Consider the following 23136-nt stretch of genomic DNA (forward strand, 5'->3'; position numbering starts at 1 on the left):
TAATAGAACAGTTGTCCTGATGTGCCTATTAATAGAACACTTGTGATCATCCAGTTTCATTACCACTGTCACTGTGCCAGGTATGTAGAATACATAAAGATAGACGCACACTTAAGCAGACATAGCTGCAAGTCAGTTACGTCAGTATCAATGAACACAAACTATGTCATGACTTCAGAAAAAAAAAATAGGCGACAAACTAGTTTCTAAATGGCTCTTAGCCCAGAGTGTGACTCTTTTCTTGAGTAAGAATGTTATAGGGTGAAATAATGTTTATTTGACCTGGGACACAAATGAATGAAAGAGACAAAGGACTATCTTCACATTTTGTGTCACTTTTGGTCAGAAGAGAATCATAGCATGAGGGAAATGATTCCCTGAGAAAATACTTCACGTTAGCTTACACTGTTGGTGCTATAAGTGACTGAACGTGTTCATCTGCTTTGTGTTATGGCTCTATCTACTGGGATTTAGTGGGCATTACAGTGAGGGACATTTTCCCAACAGTCATAAAAACTCACAGGTACTTGGTTTCTGGGTGTAATTCACTTTTAATAAATAGTCATTGATTGCCTATGTTATTATAATTACACATCAGGGGTGCAGTTGGTCAATTTAAGTGGAATAATCTATCATGTTTGCAATTCTAAATGTAAATACGTTATTCATAATTTTTGGATGCAGATGTTTCCCAAACTTAAAATATTTGGGGGGGTCTCTTGGGGTGAGGCTTTGTCTGCTTTGAGATTTTAAACATTAGATATGCACATACAGTTGTGCTCATAAGTTTACATACCCTGGCTGAATTTGTGAATTTTTTTTTGGCCATTTTTCAGAGAATATGAAAGATAAGAGAAAAACTTTTTTTTCACTCATGGTCAGTGGTTGGGTGAAGCACAGTTGTTTTTATCAAACAACTGTGTTAACTATTTTTATATCATAAAGACAACAGAAACTACTCTAGAAACCATAAATTCTGCCAGGGTATGTAAACTTATGAGCACAACTGTATTCAGTAAAATCATGATAACACACTTACTGGGTAGTTTACACAACTGTAGATCAAACGCTGTCCTTTCAGTAAGAACATGTGCGTCTATTCTAGGATAGGCTAGTAAGGAACAAAAAAACAGGACAGATGATAAAGATACTAATAAAAAAAATCAAAAATTGATGTTTATTCTGACAGAAATGCATCACATTAATTGCTTTCTTTGTATTAAAATTGAGGACATTTTCTTTTATGTGTTGCGTTTAATTGTAACTTTCACTGTCTTCTTTTTTCTTTTTTCTTTAAGCTACTGCTAGCTTCCATAAACCCTCGAAGCTGTCTCTCTTCTCTGCTTCCTGAACTAAACTTTCTCAAAAGAAACCCCCAAAGTCTTCCATTTTGAGAATGTCACAATAGTTATTTAAGGAAATTAGTTTTCATATAGACCTAAAAATAATAAGATCTTTCTCGAGCTTCTCACTTCAGATATTCCTGAGTATCAAAGGCCTGCATAATGAAAATATGAAGTACCTTTAACCTGCTGTCAGCCACTTTAAGCTGCTCATGCTGCAGCTGCATCAACTCAGCCCATCCTGCACTGAAAGAAATACGAGTATCACAAAGTCATTTAGCCTACCAAGTCTTGAAATGGTATTTTATACAAACAAATGTGTTCATTTATTGAAAACATATCTTTATTTTATTGCATTGGAAAGGTTCCGAAAAGGAAGTATCTTTCAGTAATGATCATAGACTGTATGAATAAGGTAATGACGCATTGCAGCCTCAGATCCTCAGGCAGGAACCTCCTTAAAGTTCCCGTCACAAAGTTGAAGTCTAAGGGTGACCGAGCGTTTGCTGTGCAGGCTCCACGACTGTGGAACGACCCGCCTGAGGATCTCAGGCAAGCTGCATTGGTATCTTCTTTTAAATCACAGCTGAAAACATATTTTTTATCGAAAGATCTTCCTGTAATATTGTTTCATCCATGATGCTGCATTTATTTGTAATCTACTTTTATTCGTGTTTTTCTTTTATTCACTCGTTGTTTTACTGATTTTAATTGTTTAATTGTTTTAATTGCTTTAGTATTTTGTCTTTTACTCTTTTATTCAGCTGTTCCTCTTAAATTGTTTTGCCAGCCCATATACCCCCCCTGCTTTGTTCTCTTTATTGTGGGTTTTTATGATGTAACGTCCGTTTTGATAAGTGCTTTATAAATGAACTTTATTATTATTATTATTATTATTGCTCTAGATGCACTTAATCCCACAACTTTTTGCTGACGATTAAAGTGGACATAAATCAAGAAAAACAATTCTGGAGGCCGTTCCTTGCCTTCTTGGATGAGGCTGACGTGTGATGGAAGCAGAGTATTTCTTTCTTTATATATGCAGACTTGACACATAGCACTCCAGAGTACACAATTTAATTGGCAGCTTTGTATGGTCTATATATACTTTTTGTTTTTTATTATTTTATTTTTATTTTTTTCTCTGCTTTCTCTCTACATTATTTATATGTGTATGCATACATACACATGTGTGTGCATATGTATGTTTATATGTATATATATATGTATTTCTATTTATTTTATTACTTCTCTTAATTTATTTTGTCATCTAACATTATTTTTCAACTAAAATTTTATTCACGTGTTTTCTATTAATTTATTTATCTGTTTATTTTAATTAATTTTATTTTTAATACTCTTATTTTTTTATTTTTTTTATTTCACCTGTTTGATTGTATTTGTTTTTTTCTGATTGTTACATTGAAAAAGTTACAAATAAAATATTAAAACAAGAAAAAATCAAGAAAAGGAATGATGGTTACACCAAACACTTAGATGAACTTACATTGTATGTGTATTTAAGTTTTAAAATCCAATATACAGCCATATAAACCTGGGTCTGGGTACCATGAATGGCATTCCCACTTTTTGCAGTGTGCATCCATGGTTGCGTCACATGACCAGTTAATCTTCTGTGTATTTCCGCGTTCACGACGGCCGAGCTGTTATCAATGACTCTCTATGGAGCTGTGCAGGCTTTTGGCTAAAGCATCTTTCCTGTCTTTATCATCCTCCCCTCCGGCTGCGCCTGTTGGCTCCATCCTCAATGAATGAAGCTGTAACCATCTGAGGGTCTCCTCCTCCTCCTCATCCTCCTGCACCTCCGCCTCCATTCTCCGTCGAGCCTGTCTTCGACCAGCGCGGCCGACCTGGGGGGGAATCCGGGAAAAGGCAGCCGCGGCGCCGCGCACCGGCCGACGGACAACCCGCCGCGGCGCGCCAACAACATGCTCACCCGGGTCAAGTCTGCTGTGGCCGGGTTCATGGGCGGAATCATGACCGGGGGCGGTTCCGGCGGAGGGGGCAGCAATGGTTCTGACCTGCCGCTGAAATTCCCTTATATGAGACCCCAATTCCTTGGACTGTCTTCGGATGAAATTGAGTGCTCCGCAGACCACATAGCCCGGCCCATCCTCATCCTGAAGGAAACTAGGAGATTACCGTGGGCCACCGGATACGCTGAGTAAGTAACCCGACCTCAGCTGTTTTCAAAGCGGCTCTTATGTTTCAAATGCATTTAATGTAAAGTTTCTCTCTCTCTTATGAGGCCTGATCACTTGCAGATGCTTAAAACAAAGTGAAATGAACACCTTTGTCTCAGAGAAATGAAAAGCACCGCCTGGGAACAAAGCTGCACCTGTTGTGACCCAGGAGTCCCGTCTGCTGCCCTGCGTAAAGGCCAGGATACCACCCCCCAGCATCCTTTTGCACTCACTATCCGAACTTGTATAATCGCGTGCAGTTAGAAATGGATGACAACATTCATCCAAAGGATCACAGCAGCACTCAAAGAGCACAAGCTGTTATTCACGTGCAGGAGGATGATGTCAGGCTAACTTCAACCAGCAGCATCTGCGCATTAGTCTTCAACTGCTCTCTTTGTGGCTCTAGCAGCATGCGAGTGTGTTAAAAGCCTCAGGCTGTAAAGTAGTCAATAGGTTCAGAGAGATGCTGCCTCACGTTGTGGCCTGACTCAAGACTTCCGATGACTGGTCTAATTTAGTAGAGTGTGTAATCAGTCATTGCTGCTTCTTTCAGTGTCTACATAGAACAGTGAGTATAGCCATCAGTGCTATTGTATCATGTCACATGTTTTGCATACATGAGCAAAGGCCTCCATGGATCTGCAATCAATGATCAGAGAAACCCAGGATAATTCTATGCTACTTCTACTCATTAACACATGCAGCACTGTTTGCACTGGCTTGCAGGGTTATTTCAATCTACCATTACCCTTTAATGTCTCCTATGGTTGGTTGAATTTGACTTGATAAGAGTGCAAAACATGACACATCAACTCATGAGTCCCATGAAAGTGTGTCACCGAATGAGACCATGCATTTAGCTTTATTTTATTATTGGTGTGGCTGTGTGTCAATGATGTAACATCTCATTTGAAAATGATCATTGGATTTGGGGTAGGTACCAGGGGCGTGTCCAGAACTTTTTGACCGGGGTGGCCCAACTGAGGCGCTCACATAGGCCAGTGCATTTACAAATAAATAACATTTACCCTTTCTGTCTTCACAACCTACTTATATTAAAGTATTAAACAGTTGTTATTTTCCCTTTGACTACAAAAAAAAAGCTTGATTCTTTAAGGACATACAAAATGTTTTTTTTTCAAAGTCACATTTGAGGGCACTAATAAAGAAATCTACAGCCTTTTAACTCATCCCAAATTATAGATTTTGACAGAAACCCCACCTATGACAAGGCAAACAGCCAGCCAATCATAGTTTAGGATTTTGGGGTGGCCAATTGGATTTCAAGGGGTGCCAGTGCCACCCTTGGCCACCCCTCTGGTAGGCAGTGGTTATTTAAGAGTTTAGGGTGTAACTAACATTTAGTAATGGAACACACTACTGACTCTTCGGACAACAGTTTGATAGTTGCTGATTTCACAATTTCAGCTGCAGTAAGATTTTGATTTGAATAATTTTAGGGGCCTGGTATGTCAGTTTAACAAGTTATCACATCTGCAGGGACTCAGAGATAAAATACATATATATTTGTTCAGGTGTCATTTGAGGATTTTATGACTGAATTCTGTCATGCATTTGAATTAAATAAACGGTAACCTGGGTTGAAAATTGAACACAATAAGATCAAGGGCAATTCATAAAAATAAAGCATGTTTTGGTGTGATTGAATTCAGAATGAGAGATATAAGATAGTTGATTTATGGTATTTTGAGTTAATCAGCATCTGCCAATGTCTTTGCTGATAAGGCAGATTTTAAGAAATGCCTGCAGACACTGCAGGCAGCCTCATCTGTGTGACTGCTGTCAAGCAAAGTCAAAAAATGTGAGACAGAGATCTGAGTCAAACTGGTCAAGAAACACAAGGGCGAACACAAAGAAGAGAGGCTGTCGTACAAGATGAACTGGCACAGAAGGAAGGGAACACTGGGCTTAAATAAAGAGTCAACAGGGAGTCAACCTGAAACAAGAGACGAGGGTTAGTATCAAACTGAAACAGGAAAAACATGAGGGAGTGAAATATTACACCTTAACTAATCTGGAGACATGACATGCACAACAACAATAAACAAACACATGTTGACTGTGCTCAGTGGCACTTACCCGTGTATGCAGTAACCTGTTACAGCCACAAAAGACCAACTGTTTAGAGTGTAAGGGCACGGGACCAGATGTTAAGTGTGACTGCAGCAACTCAAACACCTGCAGTCTGTTTGTCTTCCATCATATCTTTTTTGTTTTTTTTCAAAGTTATTTTTTGGCCTTTTTTGCCTTCATTTTATAGGACAGCTGAAGAGAGACAGGGAATGTGGAGAGTACAAGAGCAGGGGAAGACATGCAGGAGATAGTCGACCAGCCGGGAATCGAACCGGCGACCCCTGCGACGAGGACTGTAGCCTCTGTACGTGGGATGCTTAGACTGCTAGGCCACCAGCGCCCCCCATCATATCTTTTTTATGATTTTTTCATCATACAGTGAAAAAAGCTACAAAATGCCACACACCATCATACCCCCCAAAAAATAATAGAGACTTTAAACCTCCTCACACCCAAAGAAAGATCAAATGTAATTTAGAGCAGCTATTCATGCTTTAAAAGAAACGGAAAAATATGCAGCACAAGAAGTCTTTTACTGACAGGAAGTGGTATCTCTTGATCAAATATTTCCTCGCTGCCTTTTTACAGTAAGACTCAAAGCAACTTGAGTGGCCATCAAGGAACAAATAAGGCGTCAATTGTTAATCAAGCTGGTAAATACAAGAGTACTTGTGGTATGCTGGTGTAATGATAGTTTCACAGGTACTACATTTCTGTGTAGTATCTGTGAATCTACATCCTGCTCACATCAATATCATTGATATCCCCCCCCCCCCCTGAAAAGGTGAAATTATGCATTATTGTCAGATTATAGTGGAAATGGATAAGTACATTGAGCTCAGTGTTAGGTCAGGCGGACCATGAAGTCTAACTCAGCCCACAGAACATCAGCTTCTCTTAACATCTCCCATCTCTACCCCAGCACCTCCTTTTCTACTATGTCTGATTTTACTAGTGTTATATATAATGTCACTGAGGCCCACTCTGTTCTGTACCTCGGGGGTCTTTGCTGCTGCTCTCCCTGCCTTGGTTTTTCATGTATGCACAAGAAAGAGAGGGGAGGTGTGCTCTCTCCACATCAGGCTTTGGCATTCCACATAGGCACATGGAAGGGCAGGGAGCTCTCAGACCAAAGCCATACTGCCACATTTCACTTATTGCATGCAAATAATTAATTATTTTGACAAGAGTGATCCTGACTGAATTAAAGATTACTGTACCATACTAGTAAATGCTTCCTACATATGCCCTGTATCACACAGTGCTCTGCGATTGATACACATTCATGTCAACTTGCAATCGGCTTTCTAGACACCTTTTGGATAAGCTACAAAAGTCACTTCTTAAAGTTATGTTTTTTGGGGCATTTTTGCCTTTATGGATAGGACAGGTGAAGACAGACAGGAAATGTGGGGAGTGGGGGAGGACATGCAGTAAATGGTCAAGGCTGGAATCGAACAAGCGACCTCTGCGACAGGTATATGGGGCACTTAGACCACTTGGCCACCAGCCCCCCCAAAAGTCACTTCTTAAAGTAGTCTTTGTCTTTCTCCAAATTTAAACCTTCTTGAGACTTCACACTGAAAGTTGACATTTGATGGATTCTTTTTTGACCTTTATAGTTATATGCTGAAAATATGTTCAACTTAGAGCAAAAAAGTATATTAAGATGGACAAAGATATGCCCAACAACAGAGCTTTACTGAGATGTTGGGGTCTGTATTCTGTTTTCATGTTAGTGGGTATATGTAGTTATTTAGTCCAAACCATGATATTTTCCTGCAGCATAATATAACCTGGAAAAGAACACCTACTCTGTGCTGAAAGAAGAAAGTCTAGGATAAAAGAAATCTGTTCATTCTTTCCCTCTTTTCAACACACACTCATCGCTGATACTCTGAGCAGACATGAAGTGTCTCTTTGGGAACGGTGTAGTTAATGAGTTCATTTCGTGGCAGCATTTAATCTGTAATTAAAGCCTCCTGAGTTGTCATTACAGCAGCCATTTTGACTCTCATCTTTTTCTCTCTCTTTGGAATAAAGGTTAATCCAAGACAGTCCAAAGTAATACAGTCAAATCTTTTGTTTTTGTGCTAATATCCGACTGTTCACTCAACCTCCCCCCACATTGTGTTTCCTCGACCATAGCTCAGCAGCCTATTAGTCTGTGAAACGTAGTGGGGCTGGTCATTATCTTGATCTGTTGTGCACTTAGCTTAAACAAATGTAGTTAGGAAAGAGAGTGGGCTTTTTTAAAAACACAGACACAAGAGGAAAAGTGTAAGGAATGGTTGAAGCTCAAGTTTGTTTGCCTGCTCTAATGTGAACTGCAAATGTTAGCATAATACACCAGCCTTAGATTCTACTTGCAGAATAACATCCTCATACCTGTGATGCTTACTCCTTTCCTCTGGTGAATTAATCACACGCATCCCTAGCTACGACCAAGGCATAAAAGTAGTTGAAAAAAACCTTTATCACGATACCACATCCAAAGGTTTGCATTGTGTAGTTTTGGCTAATGCTAGCTTCCAGGTCCCCAGGTTTTTGACTTTAGCAACCCCAGCAAAACCCTGTGAACAAAGATGCTGTTATATTTGTTTGAAAAAAATTAAATCATTGACACATATATTTAGAGCTGGGCGATATTGAACAAGATGTTATCACAATAACATTTTTCATACCAGTCGATATCGATAATTTTTACGATGATTAATTTCATTCTTTGATATCGTTTTAAGGGCAGATTTTTTTCTCCTGAGTGAAAGTTGAAGACGGTTTGTTAGCTTGTATCGGGGATTTAGTGGTCTAGTAAACAGCCAAAATATCTTAACTAATGACGTTTAGAGGCCTCTCTTGTCAAGCATGTATTCACTCTGCTTTGAGCTGGTAGGTTTGGTGTTTTCTTTGGTGTCGCTATCACTCGTTTCAGCTGTTTACATTTCACTTCAAACGTCTCTAAGCCCACCCACCTCTAACCCTGCAACATGATTGGCTGTGCATGCCGACTTCTTCCTCTGTTCAATGTTGGGTGGGAACTAACCCTAACCCAGCACCAGAGGGAATACTGGCAGAGTAGCATCATGCTAACAGAGCTAACACCGGACAGGAACGCCACCTTGGAAGGATTTCACCTGCTGTGGGCGGACAGGATACAGGAGAGCAAGACTGAACAAACTGGTGAAGAAAGCCAGCTCAGTCCTGGACCCTGTGGAGGTGGTGGCTGACAGGAGAATTATGGCCTATCTGTCATCTTTGATGAACATTTTATTTATATATATATATTCTTGTTGAAATTCTCGATCCAAGATGGCTGCACGCATGGACGCTGCAGCTGGTTGCTCTGTCGTTAGGTGCATTGTTTTTGGCACCTAATGAGGACTGCACATTTCAATTTCGTTGTACCTGTTGCAATGACAATAAAGGCATTCTATTCTATTCTATCATTTAAGACACGCTCCCTATCTAGTGGTTGGGGGGTGTAATCACAGGTTTAAATATATCAAAGTTTTATCGTACATTTGTTATATTAATTTTGAGAAAAATTATATCACATTAATTATCGTAATCGTTTTATCATCCAGCCCTACACATATTACTTACTAGCCCTACACTGTAAACACTATAGATACTGCCACTGTTTCCTGTGACATGTGGCTCAAATAATGATTCAGCAATTTTCATGGGGCGAAAAGCTCTAACAAATTTTGACATACTGTTACTTACTTAGCTATCAAATGATACCTCATTTGATAATCAAGTGGAAACATTGATAAAAGTACGTCTTATACAGGAATTTAAGCTTATTTTTGGAGCTAATGTTCGATAGATTAGCTAACTTAATCTGATAAAATATGCCAACATTAGTTGTAGCTTGCTAGCAACACTGAGCCGCCTGTTACTAATGGTGCTGATGATGCTTTCGTTCACCTCAGTATGAATTTGGAAAACTGTCAGCAAAAATGTTGAAAACTTTTGAGTGGCAGACTATATCTTTTGATATTTTCTTTCAAGAATTGCATGTAGCATGTTCAGTAACGTGCCTAATAGCCCCATTGGAGCTGAACACCAGAGGAGCCATTTAAACGCATCATTATATGCTGCATTTTGTTCAGACTATTCCTTTCTAGTGTTTTCTTATCTCTTGTATTCAGTTGCAATCCTGACCAACAAAAGCCTCAAGGAAAAGTGCCACATGTGTACGAATGTGTCTGATTTTTTGCGCTCATTCTCAGCTAGTTTGTTGTAATTGTTCTTTTGATTTTACACTTTAAACAGAGACAAAGCCATGAACCATTGTGCTTCACCAAACAATAATCACATCCTTCAGGCCAGTGTCTGGCCCAGAATCTGTTGCTAGTGGTGGAGAAACAAAGAGGGCATTAGATGTCTGACAATGGAGTGGGAAATTGGCTTTTATTCCTAATGGGAGGAAAGCTTATTATTCTGAAACAAAAAAAAAAAAATTGAATGGTAGGGAATGAACTGACTTGTTTTTTTGTGCAAATGCTGAAATGAGAAAAAAATTAGATTCAAGAGTACTTTGAACTTCGCACACAAAAGCACCAGCTGCACCTACCGGGAAATAGCACAGAATGGTTCCACTATTGATTTAACCTATTAAATGCATTGTAGTCATACAGAAAGGGGATTGTTTCAGCTAATAGTTTTAACATTCAGAGTTCAAACCTTCATTGTTATTTATTTTACACACACGCTTTGTACAATCAGTAGAACATGATCACAGCAAACACGCCCAGGCTGTCTCATTACTGTGTTTGGTGACAGCATGAAGCAGACAAAGGCCCCCTGCACATCTGTACATCAGCAAGCTCCAGTGTGGTCGATGCATTACAGTGTTTATGACCATAATAACACAGAGGGCATTTTTTATTGCAGTTGTGGTTGCAGTGGTAACGTGTAACAGGAATTGGTTTAAATCTGGGGCTCACTTTGCTTATACCAAACGATGCAGCATGCCATCCAGCTTAGTTACCAACTCTCTGTGCTTTCTGGGAATAATAAGCATTGTTGCCAGAACAACTTCAGCACATGTGGCAGTGCTGTGTGCTTTTTTTCCAACTGCTGTTGGTTGTTCTGAGTGTGAAAATAGGCGGAATGCAGCTTTAAAACTGTGATACAGAGGAGAAGTAAGATTCAAATTCTGGACTCTTTCTTTTTTTTTGATTTCTCTCAAATTCTTTATCATAAATTGTAGATTATAACCATTTTTACTAGCAGGAACAAAAATAGGATTGCAAAAGAAGTTTAATTCTAAACATGTTGCAACTTTGCCCCTTTTGCTAAAAGCCTCTATCTTCACTCCTCAATCTAAGATTAAACATTTGATGCAGAGAACCAGACCATGGTGCTGCCTCACAGAAAATATCCACAGTCTGTGTCTATAAATAGACATGCCAATTTCTCTTTCACAACAGCCTCCAGAGATGTCTGTCAGTCTCATTGGCTTTGTCTTTGCACTCCCATTTTTTTTTTTGTCCATGTATTTGTAGCTCCATTACTCTGGCTATTTTAAGCAGGTTTCGCAACTGCTAAGATCAATGGAAGCTATTAAGGTAACTGTGACAAACCAGGACCCAAAATAAGTAAATATTAAGAGCTGTGTCTGACTCAGCTGTTCAATACAAAACTCCCTTTTAATTAATTTTAGAGTAGAGATGCGTGGGATTAGTTGACTTAATTAAAAAACATCAGATTATTTGGGTAGACAAATGATTATTATGTTTATGCCAGTCATATGTTGGATCCATAGACTGTGTAATACATGGACATAGTCTCTGTGACTGACATCTCCCATTGGTGTTTGAAGCAGAGTATTGAAGCCTACTATTGGCAGTCCCCATATTGAAAATTCTGACTCAACCTAACTTTAAATCTCTTGGAATCAACACAGTCAGTGAGATGTTTAACATCTTCAAAGCTTTGTGGGTATCCTCACAGTTATTGGAGGGTAAATATCAACAGGTTAATAATGCTGTTGAAGTGAGTGACAGATCTGCTGACTATGCAAGATGAAAAGTCAGAAAGAAAGTTTCATTAAATTGAGTGTGTTGTTTCCTTAAAAGAATATAAAGAAGAAGAAAAATATATTGATACCTTTAGAACAGCTGTTTAAACTGATCCGTCGGGCTAACATAATGAAACACACAGCGCATGTGTTAAAGACATCTCCGGATATTTTTAAAACTTCTCTCTGTGTGACTTGAAACCAAAAAAAAGCTGATTGTATTAACAGATATATTTGTGCCAAAGCTTCATGAATTAGTTTTTAGAAGATTTTGAACCATACCACATATTGTCGCCGTCGGGTTGAAACCTTGTATCTCCAAATTTCATCATTGTTAATTTTTTTCCATGAATCAATGCTTTTGATCTTCCTTTATGTCTGTCAGAAGGTTTTCTAAAATATAAAAGATGGAAAGTATTAGAAACAAATATTTTGGATAAATCTCATTTTGTTCTTAATTGTTTGAAAATAAAAAAAAATTTTACTTCCTGGAAGGTGGGGATTTTGGAGATACAAGGTTTCTGCCTCACCTTGACAGACCGTGAATTTTTCAGAGGGTGTAGTACATGTTGAGTGGACTTAGACATATGTACTCAATGAATCTAAAATTCTGGCCGAGGCCGTAGTGTCAACTATTTAAGAGTCAAATTCTTGTACTGATTGTGATGGTGACAACAAAAATGGCAGCAAACAAAAGCTGATTTTATCAACAAATACTGTATATCTCGACCAAAGCTTCATAAATTAATTTGGAAATTATTTTGAACCAGACAACATATTGTCGCTGTCAGTTTGAAACCTTGTATCTCCAAATTTCATCATTGGTTTTTTTTCATTATCCAGTCCTATTGATCTTCCTTTATGTCTGTCAGTAGCCTTTCTAACATCTAACAGATGGAAAGTATTTTAAAGAAGCGATGAATAAAACAAAGGTTATTGTTTTTGTGAATCCTGAGATACAAGGTTTCTGCCTGACACAGACAAAAATACAATAGAACTATGAAACCTTGGGAAATGTTTAGAGAATGCAAGACATGTCAAATGGACTTAAGGCTGATTTATACTTCTGCATTGAATCAACGGCGTACCCTATGCCGGGGGTCCGCGTAGCTCCCATACCTACGCCGAGGCCTACGCACGTAGCTGACGTGCACCTCCTCCAAAATGTAACTCCCCGTAGAGCCGGGACCGCAAGCTCTGTGATTGGTCCGCTCGGCGGCTTTGTCTTTCCCGCATTTACAACACTTCTGGGATCCCGGACATCGGCCGCACATCGGGCGTGTATTTCATCTCCTCCTCTCTATTCTTCATGTAATCATGTCTTTATGATAGACAGCAACATGTATCAGCTGTAGATTAACATAACACACTCTGAAACTCTGTGGAAAAGTAAACAGAGATCGTAGCGGGACCGGAAGCAGGCGGGCGGCTATCAGAGAGACCGCACTTCCCTCAGGCGTTTCGGCGGAGAATTGCTGCGCGACACAGACACACCGACGCACAAGTATGTGGGGCTCATGTCCGCGTCAGCCCCTGCTGCGTAGGGGAGACGCAGAAGTATAAATCAGCCTTAAAGGCTATCAATGAATCTAAAGTTCTTGCCACAGCTGTAGTGTCAAATATCTCAAGATTCAAATTATTGTACTGACTGTGATGGTTACACCAAAAAGGCAGCAGTACAGTCCTGTAGGATCTTGTTCTTGATGCTTAAATTTACAAAAAGGCGATAAAGAGACATAAAATTAAAATGTATGTAAACTTTTATGCAGTTATTTTGCTCGTCCTTAATGACTCCTGGTTTTCTTTTCTGCTTTGTACCATCTCTCTGTGGTCTGCCTGCTTAAATAAGGTACGAAAGATGAAAAGGTAACACACACAACCACACACACGCACACTGCTTCGGGCATGCATATGGAGTCACCCACCAACAAACACTTTTTATTCACCCGGAAGCAGCTGTCCTCTTGCATCAGCAGAGCGGGACCACAAACAAGCTCTCCTGTTTGATCTTCACTCGGAACACAAACTACATACAAAGCGAGCACGGTGTTCAAATACAAACCTCAGGCTGGGGCTCGGACTAATTGTTGTGATCCTGCAGTGAGCCATTCTAACAATGAAAGACTGCAGAACTGTTTCATCCAACAGAAAGCATCTGATGTTGAATTTTTTTAAAAAGAAAAACGCCTGCTCCTGACCACAGCTGTCAAAATCATAGCAAGTGATGCATCCGTCGCTTGTAGCAACATTTTGACCGTAAAAAAACAAATTCCAGGAGTGTGTGTGCCAAATGTGATTTTTATATAATGGAGCCTTTGAAGAGCTGAATATTCAGAGCTTAGAATGAGTCAACATGTGTGTATCTTGTGTGTTTCAGGGTGATTAATGCGGGTAAGAGTGCGCTGAATGAGGACCAGGCGTGCTGCGAAGTGGTAGTTGCCAGAAGGAGGCCCATGAGCTACTGCCCTCCCTCCACGCCAAGCAAGACCCCCACGGCCAAGAGACGCAACTCCCTGCCCAACGGAGAGGGCCTGGGGTTGCGTATGGAGCATGGCATGCTGGGAGAGGTAATATCATCAGGATATATCAGCAGTTCATTTCATCCCTCATTCATCTGTTTCTACTGTGTCTTATTTTTATTTTCCAAAGTAAGCTCACTGCAAAAACTGAAAATGTTACCAAGAGAAAATGTCTAATTTTTAGTCTAAATGTCTTATCCCACTTGATTGAAGATAAATTTACTTAATAAGTAACATTGGAGCAAGATAGAGGGACTTGTCTTGTTAAGTCAAACAATCTTGAAATGATCTTGTTTGGAGTTATAATTTAGAAGAAACAAGGTTTATTTTACATTTCATACATTTTTCAAGCTGAGATCTTATTTGTAGAAGACGGATAATCTTGATTTAAGACAAACCCTTTACTTGATTTAAATAAATGCATTTTATTGGAGAATATATCAGAAAACAGCTCCATTGATAAAAGAAAGAAAGAAAAGTTGTTGTTTTTAAGGGTGGGTTACAGTTTTCAGGCACTGTTTCTTCTAAACCAGATCAAAATATGCATCCTCAAACTACATGCACACAATGAAACACCTACTTTTGAGCATAGCTGGCTTATCCTAAAAAAACAACATGACTGAATATTAGTATATCCAGCTCACTATGAGAAGACATTATGTCTCAAAATACCCAAATTAAACTTTGTAATCTTATTTCAAGTACAAGATGGTCTTAAACCTTATGAATTATAGTACAACTCAAATTAAGGTGAATAAATCTCAAATGAAGAAGTTGACATGAAATATATTAGTGCAAAAATCTTTTTTGGAGTGAAAAAATACTAATTGTTAGCATCTTATTTAAAAAAATCTTACCAAGCAAATTTACACTTGTTCTACTGGCAGATTTTTTGCTTATTTCAAGGTAAAAGTACCTTGAAATAATTTGTTTTTCTTGTTTTTGGAGGAGCATTTCTCCAGTGCTACACAGAAGCTTCTCTCATAGACGCATGAAAGAAACTCCACTTATTGTTATTTACTTTTTACAATGTCATGATGTTGATTTGTAAAAAGTAAAGCTTTGACAGATCCATCCTTAGTAAGGGAAGAAAACGTCTTTAGAATGCTGATTTTCTTAAATGAAACTTGGATGGATTATATCCGATGCATTCCAGGAAGTCACAAAATCACAATGCTGATTTGCTTTTGTTGTACAGTGTCAAGCAGCCTTGTTGGCCTAATTTGAAATGTGTGATATAGACCACATGGTTGCATGCATATATCTGTTTATAGAGATATGTTAGTCATCCTCAGATAACCAGTGATGGAGGGCTGGCTGTCGTTACGATAGATTGTCTGCTTTTGTTCTCCACACTGACACTGGAATGTTTTACTAAACTACATTTTTTAACTAAATTAAATCATGACATCACCAATTTGTGAATCTCCTCTAAAGGGTGTAATAAAGTTTATACTTTTATCCCTTGCAAAACTCTGAGTCAGATTTGGAGTACAAAACACGTGGCCATATTTCATAATTTTTCCTTTTAGATAGAGAAACACTGGTTAACTCAATGATGAAGACTTTGTAGCATGGCAACTAGAGGTGACATTTTATCAATGTCAATGCCATTGTCGATTCTGCTTATCAATCCAATTCCTTATCAATTCTCCTAATGGTTCCTGAGGTTTTTTTGAGAGGAAAAAAAGTAGTTCTACACAGTCTTCCGCAACAAAAGGAACCATTTTATTTTTTCCAAAATTATGTCTGCACAAGACTGAAAACATATTCAACTTGAACATACTGAACAATAGGTTGACCTCATTCTCGGCCGCGTGAGTCCGGACCTGGAGGAAAAGACTATTTGGAGAGGAAAAACGCTTTTCCTCCGGGGGTCATCGCAGAGGTATTTTACCCACTCTCTGTGCCTCATTTTCAGCTGTGTGAGTCCGGGCCTGGTCCCTGGAGCCTGGAGGAAAATACTTTGAATTTCCTCATGGTTGAAGGAGTTCTGCGATGAGAGTGTGTGACGTAATGCAACGTACCGCGAGGTGACGTCGTGCTGGGAAATGAATCGTTAAGATGAATCGATAATATTTGAGATGTACAATTCCGATGGAATCAATTTATTGGAACTAGTTCTAAGTTGAATCCGGTTTTCAATTCCCACCCCTACTGGCAACAGTGGAGGGGGGTTCTGAAGTGCTAGGATCCGGAGTGCTTAAAAGTGCCACATTAGGCTAAAAAGAGAGTTTTCAAAGACATCAATCTGAGATAAGTCAAGAATTTTCTGAGCTCTAAATCATGCAAAGCTTCTAACTAAGCTATCAAAATATAAAGCCTGACTATCAGCATAATACCCCCTCTGTAAGGTGAAGGTTACTGTGGCCTACCAGGAAACCTAATTGGCCATAACTAAAAAAGGAATATGCTTACTATGTCATGATTTCATCTAAATGTCTAAAAGGACAAAATAATAAAGTCAGAGTTCACTTTTGCAGACATGAATATGTCCTGGAAAATCAGTTTTCTGGATATTATTATGTGAACCTGATCACTCAGGAACCCTTGGAGGGAGTATCTTTAAGTATTTTCTATAAATGTTTGTGGCTGACCCCACATGCTTTTCTGTACCTGTTCTTTATCTTTGGCTGATTCCAGATGGGTCCACTGACAAACACATGTATGCAGAGATGAAGTGAGAGAGAAAACAGGGATTCTGATGGTAGTAAACTGCTAACTTGACTAATTGAAGGAGGCATACATCTGTAATGTGGTAATTCGAGTCCCTGATGCTGATCTTAAAGGTGACATATCATGCAAAATGGACTTTTTAATGGTTCTCTACCTGAAATATGTTTCCCTGGCATGTCTACAAACCCCCCGAGAATGAAAAAAATCCATTCTGCCCCTGTTTTGATTTCTACACCTTTCTGTAAATGTGTGTGAAACGAGCCGTTTCAGACTTTCGTGTTTTTGTTACGTAACAACAATATCCGGTCTGTCACGGAGTCAGAGCTCGGAGCTTGTTCAGCCCATAGACTATATAAAATAATACTGAATCCCTCCCCCGTTTTTCATTACCTGCACAAATGTGTGCTAACAAGGAGCTTAGGAGGGAGGCATGCTAGTTGTAGGCTGTCTTAATAAACACAAAGGTCGGTTTTACTCCCCACGTCTGCAGATTTGAAGATCTAGTGATGATTTTTATTTATCATGGATAAGTGCTAGCGCTAGTTAGCATAGCTACATAGCTACATGTTCATAGCTGTAGCTGTAGCTGTGTACCAAGATACACGTCGACATACTGACAAATAAAACAACAAGAAACACAGAATCTGTGACCAATCCTTCAGAAAGGTCCTGCTACAGGCGCCTCTCCGTCAGGATCAGATTCTGGATCAGATTCAGAGGGTTGAAGTAACGTGATCTCTGAGCAGCCGTGTATATTCAGCCAACATGTAAACATTAGATCAACGTGCTGGAGAGCCGAGGCACATCCACTTCCTGAGGGGGCGTGGTCAGAGAGAAAACAGAGTGTTCTGAGGAGGACTGAAGAAGAGGGCTTTTCAGGCATGCCAAAATCTGATTTCAAAGTGTTTTTTTGAGCATAAACTTTAAAGACATGTTTTGGGGACCTCTTAGACCAATATATATTGATGAAAAAAGGGTGATATGTCACCTTTAATCCAGTGACGCCTTCACAAATTGGCTGTCAGCAACATAACTGTGAGAACTGCTCTGTTAAGAGGACAGATAATAACTGAACCAAACCCAGCCGTGTCACTAGGGAGGTTATTCACACACTTCCCAGGATATGTTTCCAAAAGTGTTCTCTTCCAGGGTTACACATTCTGATCTCTGTGGGAAGCTTTGGATCAGCCTGTCGGGGAGTAATGTGCTAAGTCTCAGTGTTCTGAGAATAGAAGTTATTCTGCATTTCTCTGAGTCTTGACAACATTTTTAATTGGCCGGAGTATATCAACACAAGGCAAACAGTAAATATATCACGCAGTAGCTGAAATTACAACTAAAGAAAGGTGTCAGTTTATGTCAGGTCGTAACCAGCAGTGACGGTGGTGGTCGCAGTGACTTGTGAAAGGCGTGGGCGCTATGCTCTCCTGCTCACAGAGATAAATGAGGAGAGAAGGTTTGACCTCCCGTGTTTCCATGCAGCATTACATGAGATGAGTCAGTGATGTTTTCTCCGGGGTCAGTCCTCCCTGAGATGACTCACACGTACTACGAATTCAACTATAGTAGCATTAGTCATTTAACTTGAAAAGTACAGTCATTAAACAAACATTACCATATTTTACTACAAGTGTAGAACAATGAGCTGGATTTGTTTTTTTTAGTTGTTATAGTATTTTTTATTTTTTTTATTGAGTCATTTGATTGACTGGGCACTAGCTGGTTGGAGAAGGTGACCATCTAAGCTGTAGTTTCTATCAACACTCTGCTTTGATGTTACATCTTAGGACTGCTGAGGTTCTTTTTTAACAGAGAGGTAAAGCTGCACTTTCTCTCTTGTGTTGGTTCAGGCCGTGTTTAAGAGAAATTCTGTCACAGTAGGATTTTTAAATGATTCAGTTTCAGGGACAGATATTGAAAGATACTTTTTCACAGGCCCATTTGAACAGTCACACACAAAGATAGTGTGTTAAATAACCTATAACTTTATTTTGTACCATGATGGAATATGTAAAAAGGATGCTATGGATCAACTTTGCTCCAGTGATATTAGATAACTGAGAATCTGACTGACACAAAGATCCAGACTGATGGATCATTATATCTTTACTATATTCTAATTTGCATAATTACTCTGTGTTCCAAATTATTATGCAAGTTGCATCTTTTTTGAATATCTTAAAAACTATGTTAACAGTTGTTTTCAAATTTGTTAGGAAGTCAGATAGTGAATATATTTCTTCAACTGTGTGGTTAAAATGATGCTTTACGGCTGTATTTTTAAATAAATGCAGAATCTGCAGAAATGAGTGTGGAAAATTATTATGCAAGTTGGTGATAAGAGCATATTACTTGTGAAAATTAAAAACTAGGCACCTTTTTTAATGTTCCATTGATTGAAAATAATAATATTTACTACAACTGTATTCAAACTTCAACAAAACAACTTTTTTCTTTACATTTGTGTACAAAATAAAACTGTTAATGTCTTTGAAACATTGTGTTTCAAAGTGTTGATCTAATGTCCAATATAACCTCCTTTTCTTTCAGTGAGGGTCAGAGGTCACTGGTAAACAGATGTAGTGAGGTTTCTTATGACTTCTCTGCTTACACTGTGAGCTGTACCTTGTATGGCTTTCCAAAGAGGCTCTTATTTAGAAGCTGTATTTCAAGATTACTGTAAATTATCTCCTTTATTATTGACCACAAGTTCTCAGTCGGGTTTAGATCAGGTGAGCAGGCCGGCCAGTTCATGAGTTGACTACAAATACAGAATTAAAGATGCTTTTTTTAAATTAAGAATGAATTTTGTACATAAAAATAGTCCCTGTGATTCCATAGTGAGTAGCTCTAAGGTAACTGATTTGTGTCAGTCTATATGTGGAAGGATTAACCTGAACATTTCAGTTCACAGTCAAGTTGATACATAAGCCAGCTTTTTTAGTAGATAACATCAGACTTAACATTTCAATCGGAGGTAAAGTTAGACAAGTTGAATGAGACTTCTGCAAGAATATTCATGTTTAAGCCAACCTCTGTCCTCATTGAGCTCTCCTTCTTCTCAGAGCTTTAACGCACCTTTAAGAATAATGAGGCAAAAGACACGACTTTGAAACTGTGGCTAATATCACTACAGATTAAGGTTTAAGTTCTAAGTTAGGAGGAAGTTATTTGCTAAGTCAGTGCATGCTGCAGAGTTCTGTATCTGAAATGAAACCACTTCCCTTTCTGTATGTTGATATTTTGTCTGCAGGACAATGAAGGGCTCGTGTTCAACTACTGGGCCTTGTTCGATGGCCACGCTGGCTCAGGCGCTGCAGTCGTCGCCGCCCGCCTGCTGCAGCACCACATCGCCTGCCAGCTGCAGGCCGTCATCGAGATCCTGCGGAACTTTAACTCCCTGCCCCCGACTATCCTGGGCGAGGAGCCCGACAACAACCCTTACCTCCAGGGAAACCCCCCAGGCCCTCACCGGGGCCTGACACGTGCTGCTTCGCTGCGCGGGGCCTCGGGTCCACCCGGTCCCCCGAGCAGCACCCCACCCCCTCCACGATTCTTCACTGAGAAGAAGGTTCAGCACGAGAGCCTGGTGATAGGAGCCATTGAGAACGCCTTCAAAGAGATGGTGAGAGACACGTTCAAGGACATGACGGCAAATTTCAATGCACAAGATGAATATCTTAGATAGAAAAAATAACTGAGGACAGAAAAATGTTCTTTTTGTTCCGCTGATGTAATAGTAGCATTTTTAGTGTGATAAGCGTCTGTGCTTTCCCTACATTAACAAGTCGGTTTATCTGCTTCAGTCTTTACACACTAATATGTTACTGTTTTAGATTTTCCATTTAGATTCGTCACATTTGAATTTCACAGATTTTCATAGTTTACTGTTCTTTCTAAATTCTATATATAGGGGTGAATTTATAACGGGCCATAAAGCGATCATGATAGATAATTGTAGCTTGTTTGGTTATAGCTGCAGGGGAGGTAAAACAAGGTATTTGTCACCTTGGGCTCTGGAAATCAGCTTTTTAACATTTTACAGACCAAACATGTTATTGATTAACCCTCCTGTTATGTTTGTTTCTCTGGACCAGCAATAATGTTCCTGGGTCAATTTGACCCAGGGTATTTTCAATTATCCAAAAGTGTCAGAACCCCAAAAAATCCCAATACACATTTTTTAAATCTAATTTTTAACTCCATTACCAACCATTTAAATCAATATTTAGTCCATTGGTGTTCTTTAATTCTCACAGATCATTCGTTCAATGAGGATAACTCACTCGTTTTATATTAAAAATAATGTTAAAACTTTTTATAATGCACATTGAAAAGCCCTAAAAATAAATACAATAGTTTTACATGACATAGATTTGTGTTGATTTTATTTTGAATTTTGAATATTTTATGAAGTGATGTTGATAAATTAACACGACTCCTCTTCTGTCACATGCTGCCCAGATTTTTATTCTGCATTTAGCTGGTTTGAAAGGCATATATTGCCTAAAATACACTTTAAAAAGGATCAATTTGACCCACAACATAACAGGAGGGTTAATAAAGTGAGTCATCATATCATAGTCTAAAAATTGAACTACAGTTGTAGCACTGCACAAATTGCTACAACTGCCTTCAGTGAAGGACTTCTGGGAAGATTTGGCTAAAGATTAGGGATATAAATGACTTGAGGAAGAAGCTACGGGTTAGCTTTTATATTGATAAGACATAAGATCCCAGACTGTTAACTGAGAATAAATATATAAGCAAAAATGTGTTTACCTGGTGAGATACATTATGGGAACCACTGCATTATAGCACACTCTATAAATTTGAGGCTTATTAATCCTCAGACTGTAAGAGATATTTTTCATTTCCATTAGAAATACGTATTACCCTGTTTTCCTTAATAGAAGGAAAAAGGAGCATAACAAGATAACATGTGAACTGTATGTTTTGCAGCATCAGTTGTGTGAATATGAGAGATGAAACATTTACATGGATTTACAAGCGGATGTGTTGATTTGGTTACTGAAAGAGCCATTAGTTGCACATATGTGCAGATTTACACAGATAAGTATAAACAGCTGAATTCCTTTTTGTTTGCTGTGCTGTGCTTACCCTGATTTTCTGACCTGAGGACAAACAGGCACACATACAGTATCCCCCCCGTCTGTGAACACACACTTCACAGAGATTCACTCAAGTTTATTTAGACCTCTGGCTTCTGAGTGCTGATTTAAAAGATCATGTCCCCTTGAATTTAAACAAAATCTACTGTATGTCTGTCATCCAAAAGGGAGAAATGTTCATGTTTTAATGTGTTTTTAAATGCTTTCAGAGCCAAAGTCTATCCAGTATTACCACTAGATGGCGATGGGAAACAGTCTACATGGGATTTTGTGATACTCAGATTGAAAGGGTCACTATAAGCCCTCGTCAGATCAACCCCTGCCATCCTTTCAAAAGAGGATAAGAAGCAATTGTTATGCTTTATTGGCCATTAATTGAAGGATAATATCATTTTTTAATTAGAAACAAATTAGCATAGAAGCATTAAACTTCACTACACAAAGCGTCCATGACTGGAATTCAGAGAAAGTTGTGTTGCTGTCGATTAAAACTAGAACAGAAATCGTGAAAGGAGAAGTGAAGTACTGAAACATTTATAGTAAAACTGTAATTTTGGATTCTGTAAAGTTAGTCATCCACATGAGCTAAAGGGTCTTGAACCTTGACATGCAAAGCCAGGAAACAGACCTTCTCACTCATCAGTGTCTAAATTATTCATGCAGGAGGAGGTCTGGTTTGCTGACATGTGGTCAACAAGAGGTCCAGGTTAAACCGATCAATTTGTCAGCAGTCTGCCACGCTGCCCACACATTGTCTGGCTTTTTTTTTAAAAAGTTGATCAGATTTTCTAAGTCCTGCCACTTGCTCACTCATTGTGTTTGATTCCTCCTGCCTGTGTGGGCTGCATGCATGCAGACTGGATGTTAACTTTACTGACATTTCTTAATTTTCATGTCAAATGTGGGTGGATGTGGGAATTTTTAAAGATTTTTTTTTCTCTTGTCTTTTTTGAGTTACTCTTCATAAAAAAAAAATATAAACTGACAATACTGTCTCGCTTCCTCAGGACGCCCAGATTGAGAAGGAGAAGCAAGTCCATAATGTGACAGGAGGATGCACAGCTCTCACCGTGGTGTACCTGCTGGGAAAACTTTATGTAGGGAATGCAGGTGACAGCAGGTGTGTATGCTAAGCCT

The 23136-nt window shown here is 39.0% G+C and overlaps 1 protein-coding gene across 1 annotated transcript in view; it reads left to right on the forward strand.

The window, feature by feature from the left end:
* The first annotated feature begins 2953 nt into the window (after positions 1 to 2953).
* LOC117804685 (protein phosphatase 1H-like) overlaps positions 2954 to 23136 on the forward strand; it is a 49165-nt gene continuing 28982 nt past the window's right edge. Inside the window, exons 1-4 of the mRNA XM_034673004.1 lie at positions 2954 to 3528; positions 14050 to 14239; positions 20121 to 20492; positions 23007 to 23119. Of these exons, the coding sequence (XP_034528895.1) occupies positions 3293 to 3528; positions 14050 to 14239; positions 20121 to 20492; positions 23007 to 23119 (911 nt within the window). The 5' untranslated portion in view covers positions 2954 to 3292. The remainder of the gene's footprint in view (positions 3529 to 14049; positions 14240 to 20120; positions 20493 to 23006; positions 23120 to 23136) is intronic.

The sequence above is a fragment of the Notolabrus celidotus genome, chromosome 21, assembly GCF_009762535.1.
Source record: "Notolabrus celidotus isolate fNotCel1 chromosome 21, fNotCel1.pri, whole genome shotgun sequence".
In the NCBI taxonomy this organism is placed as follows: Eukaryota; Metazoa; Chordata; class Actinopteri; order Labriformes; family Labridae; genus Notolabrus; species Notolabrus celidotus.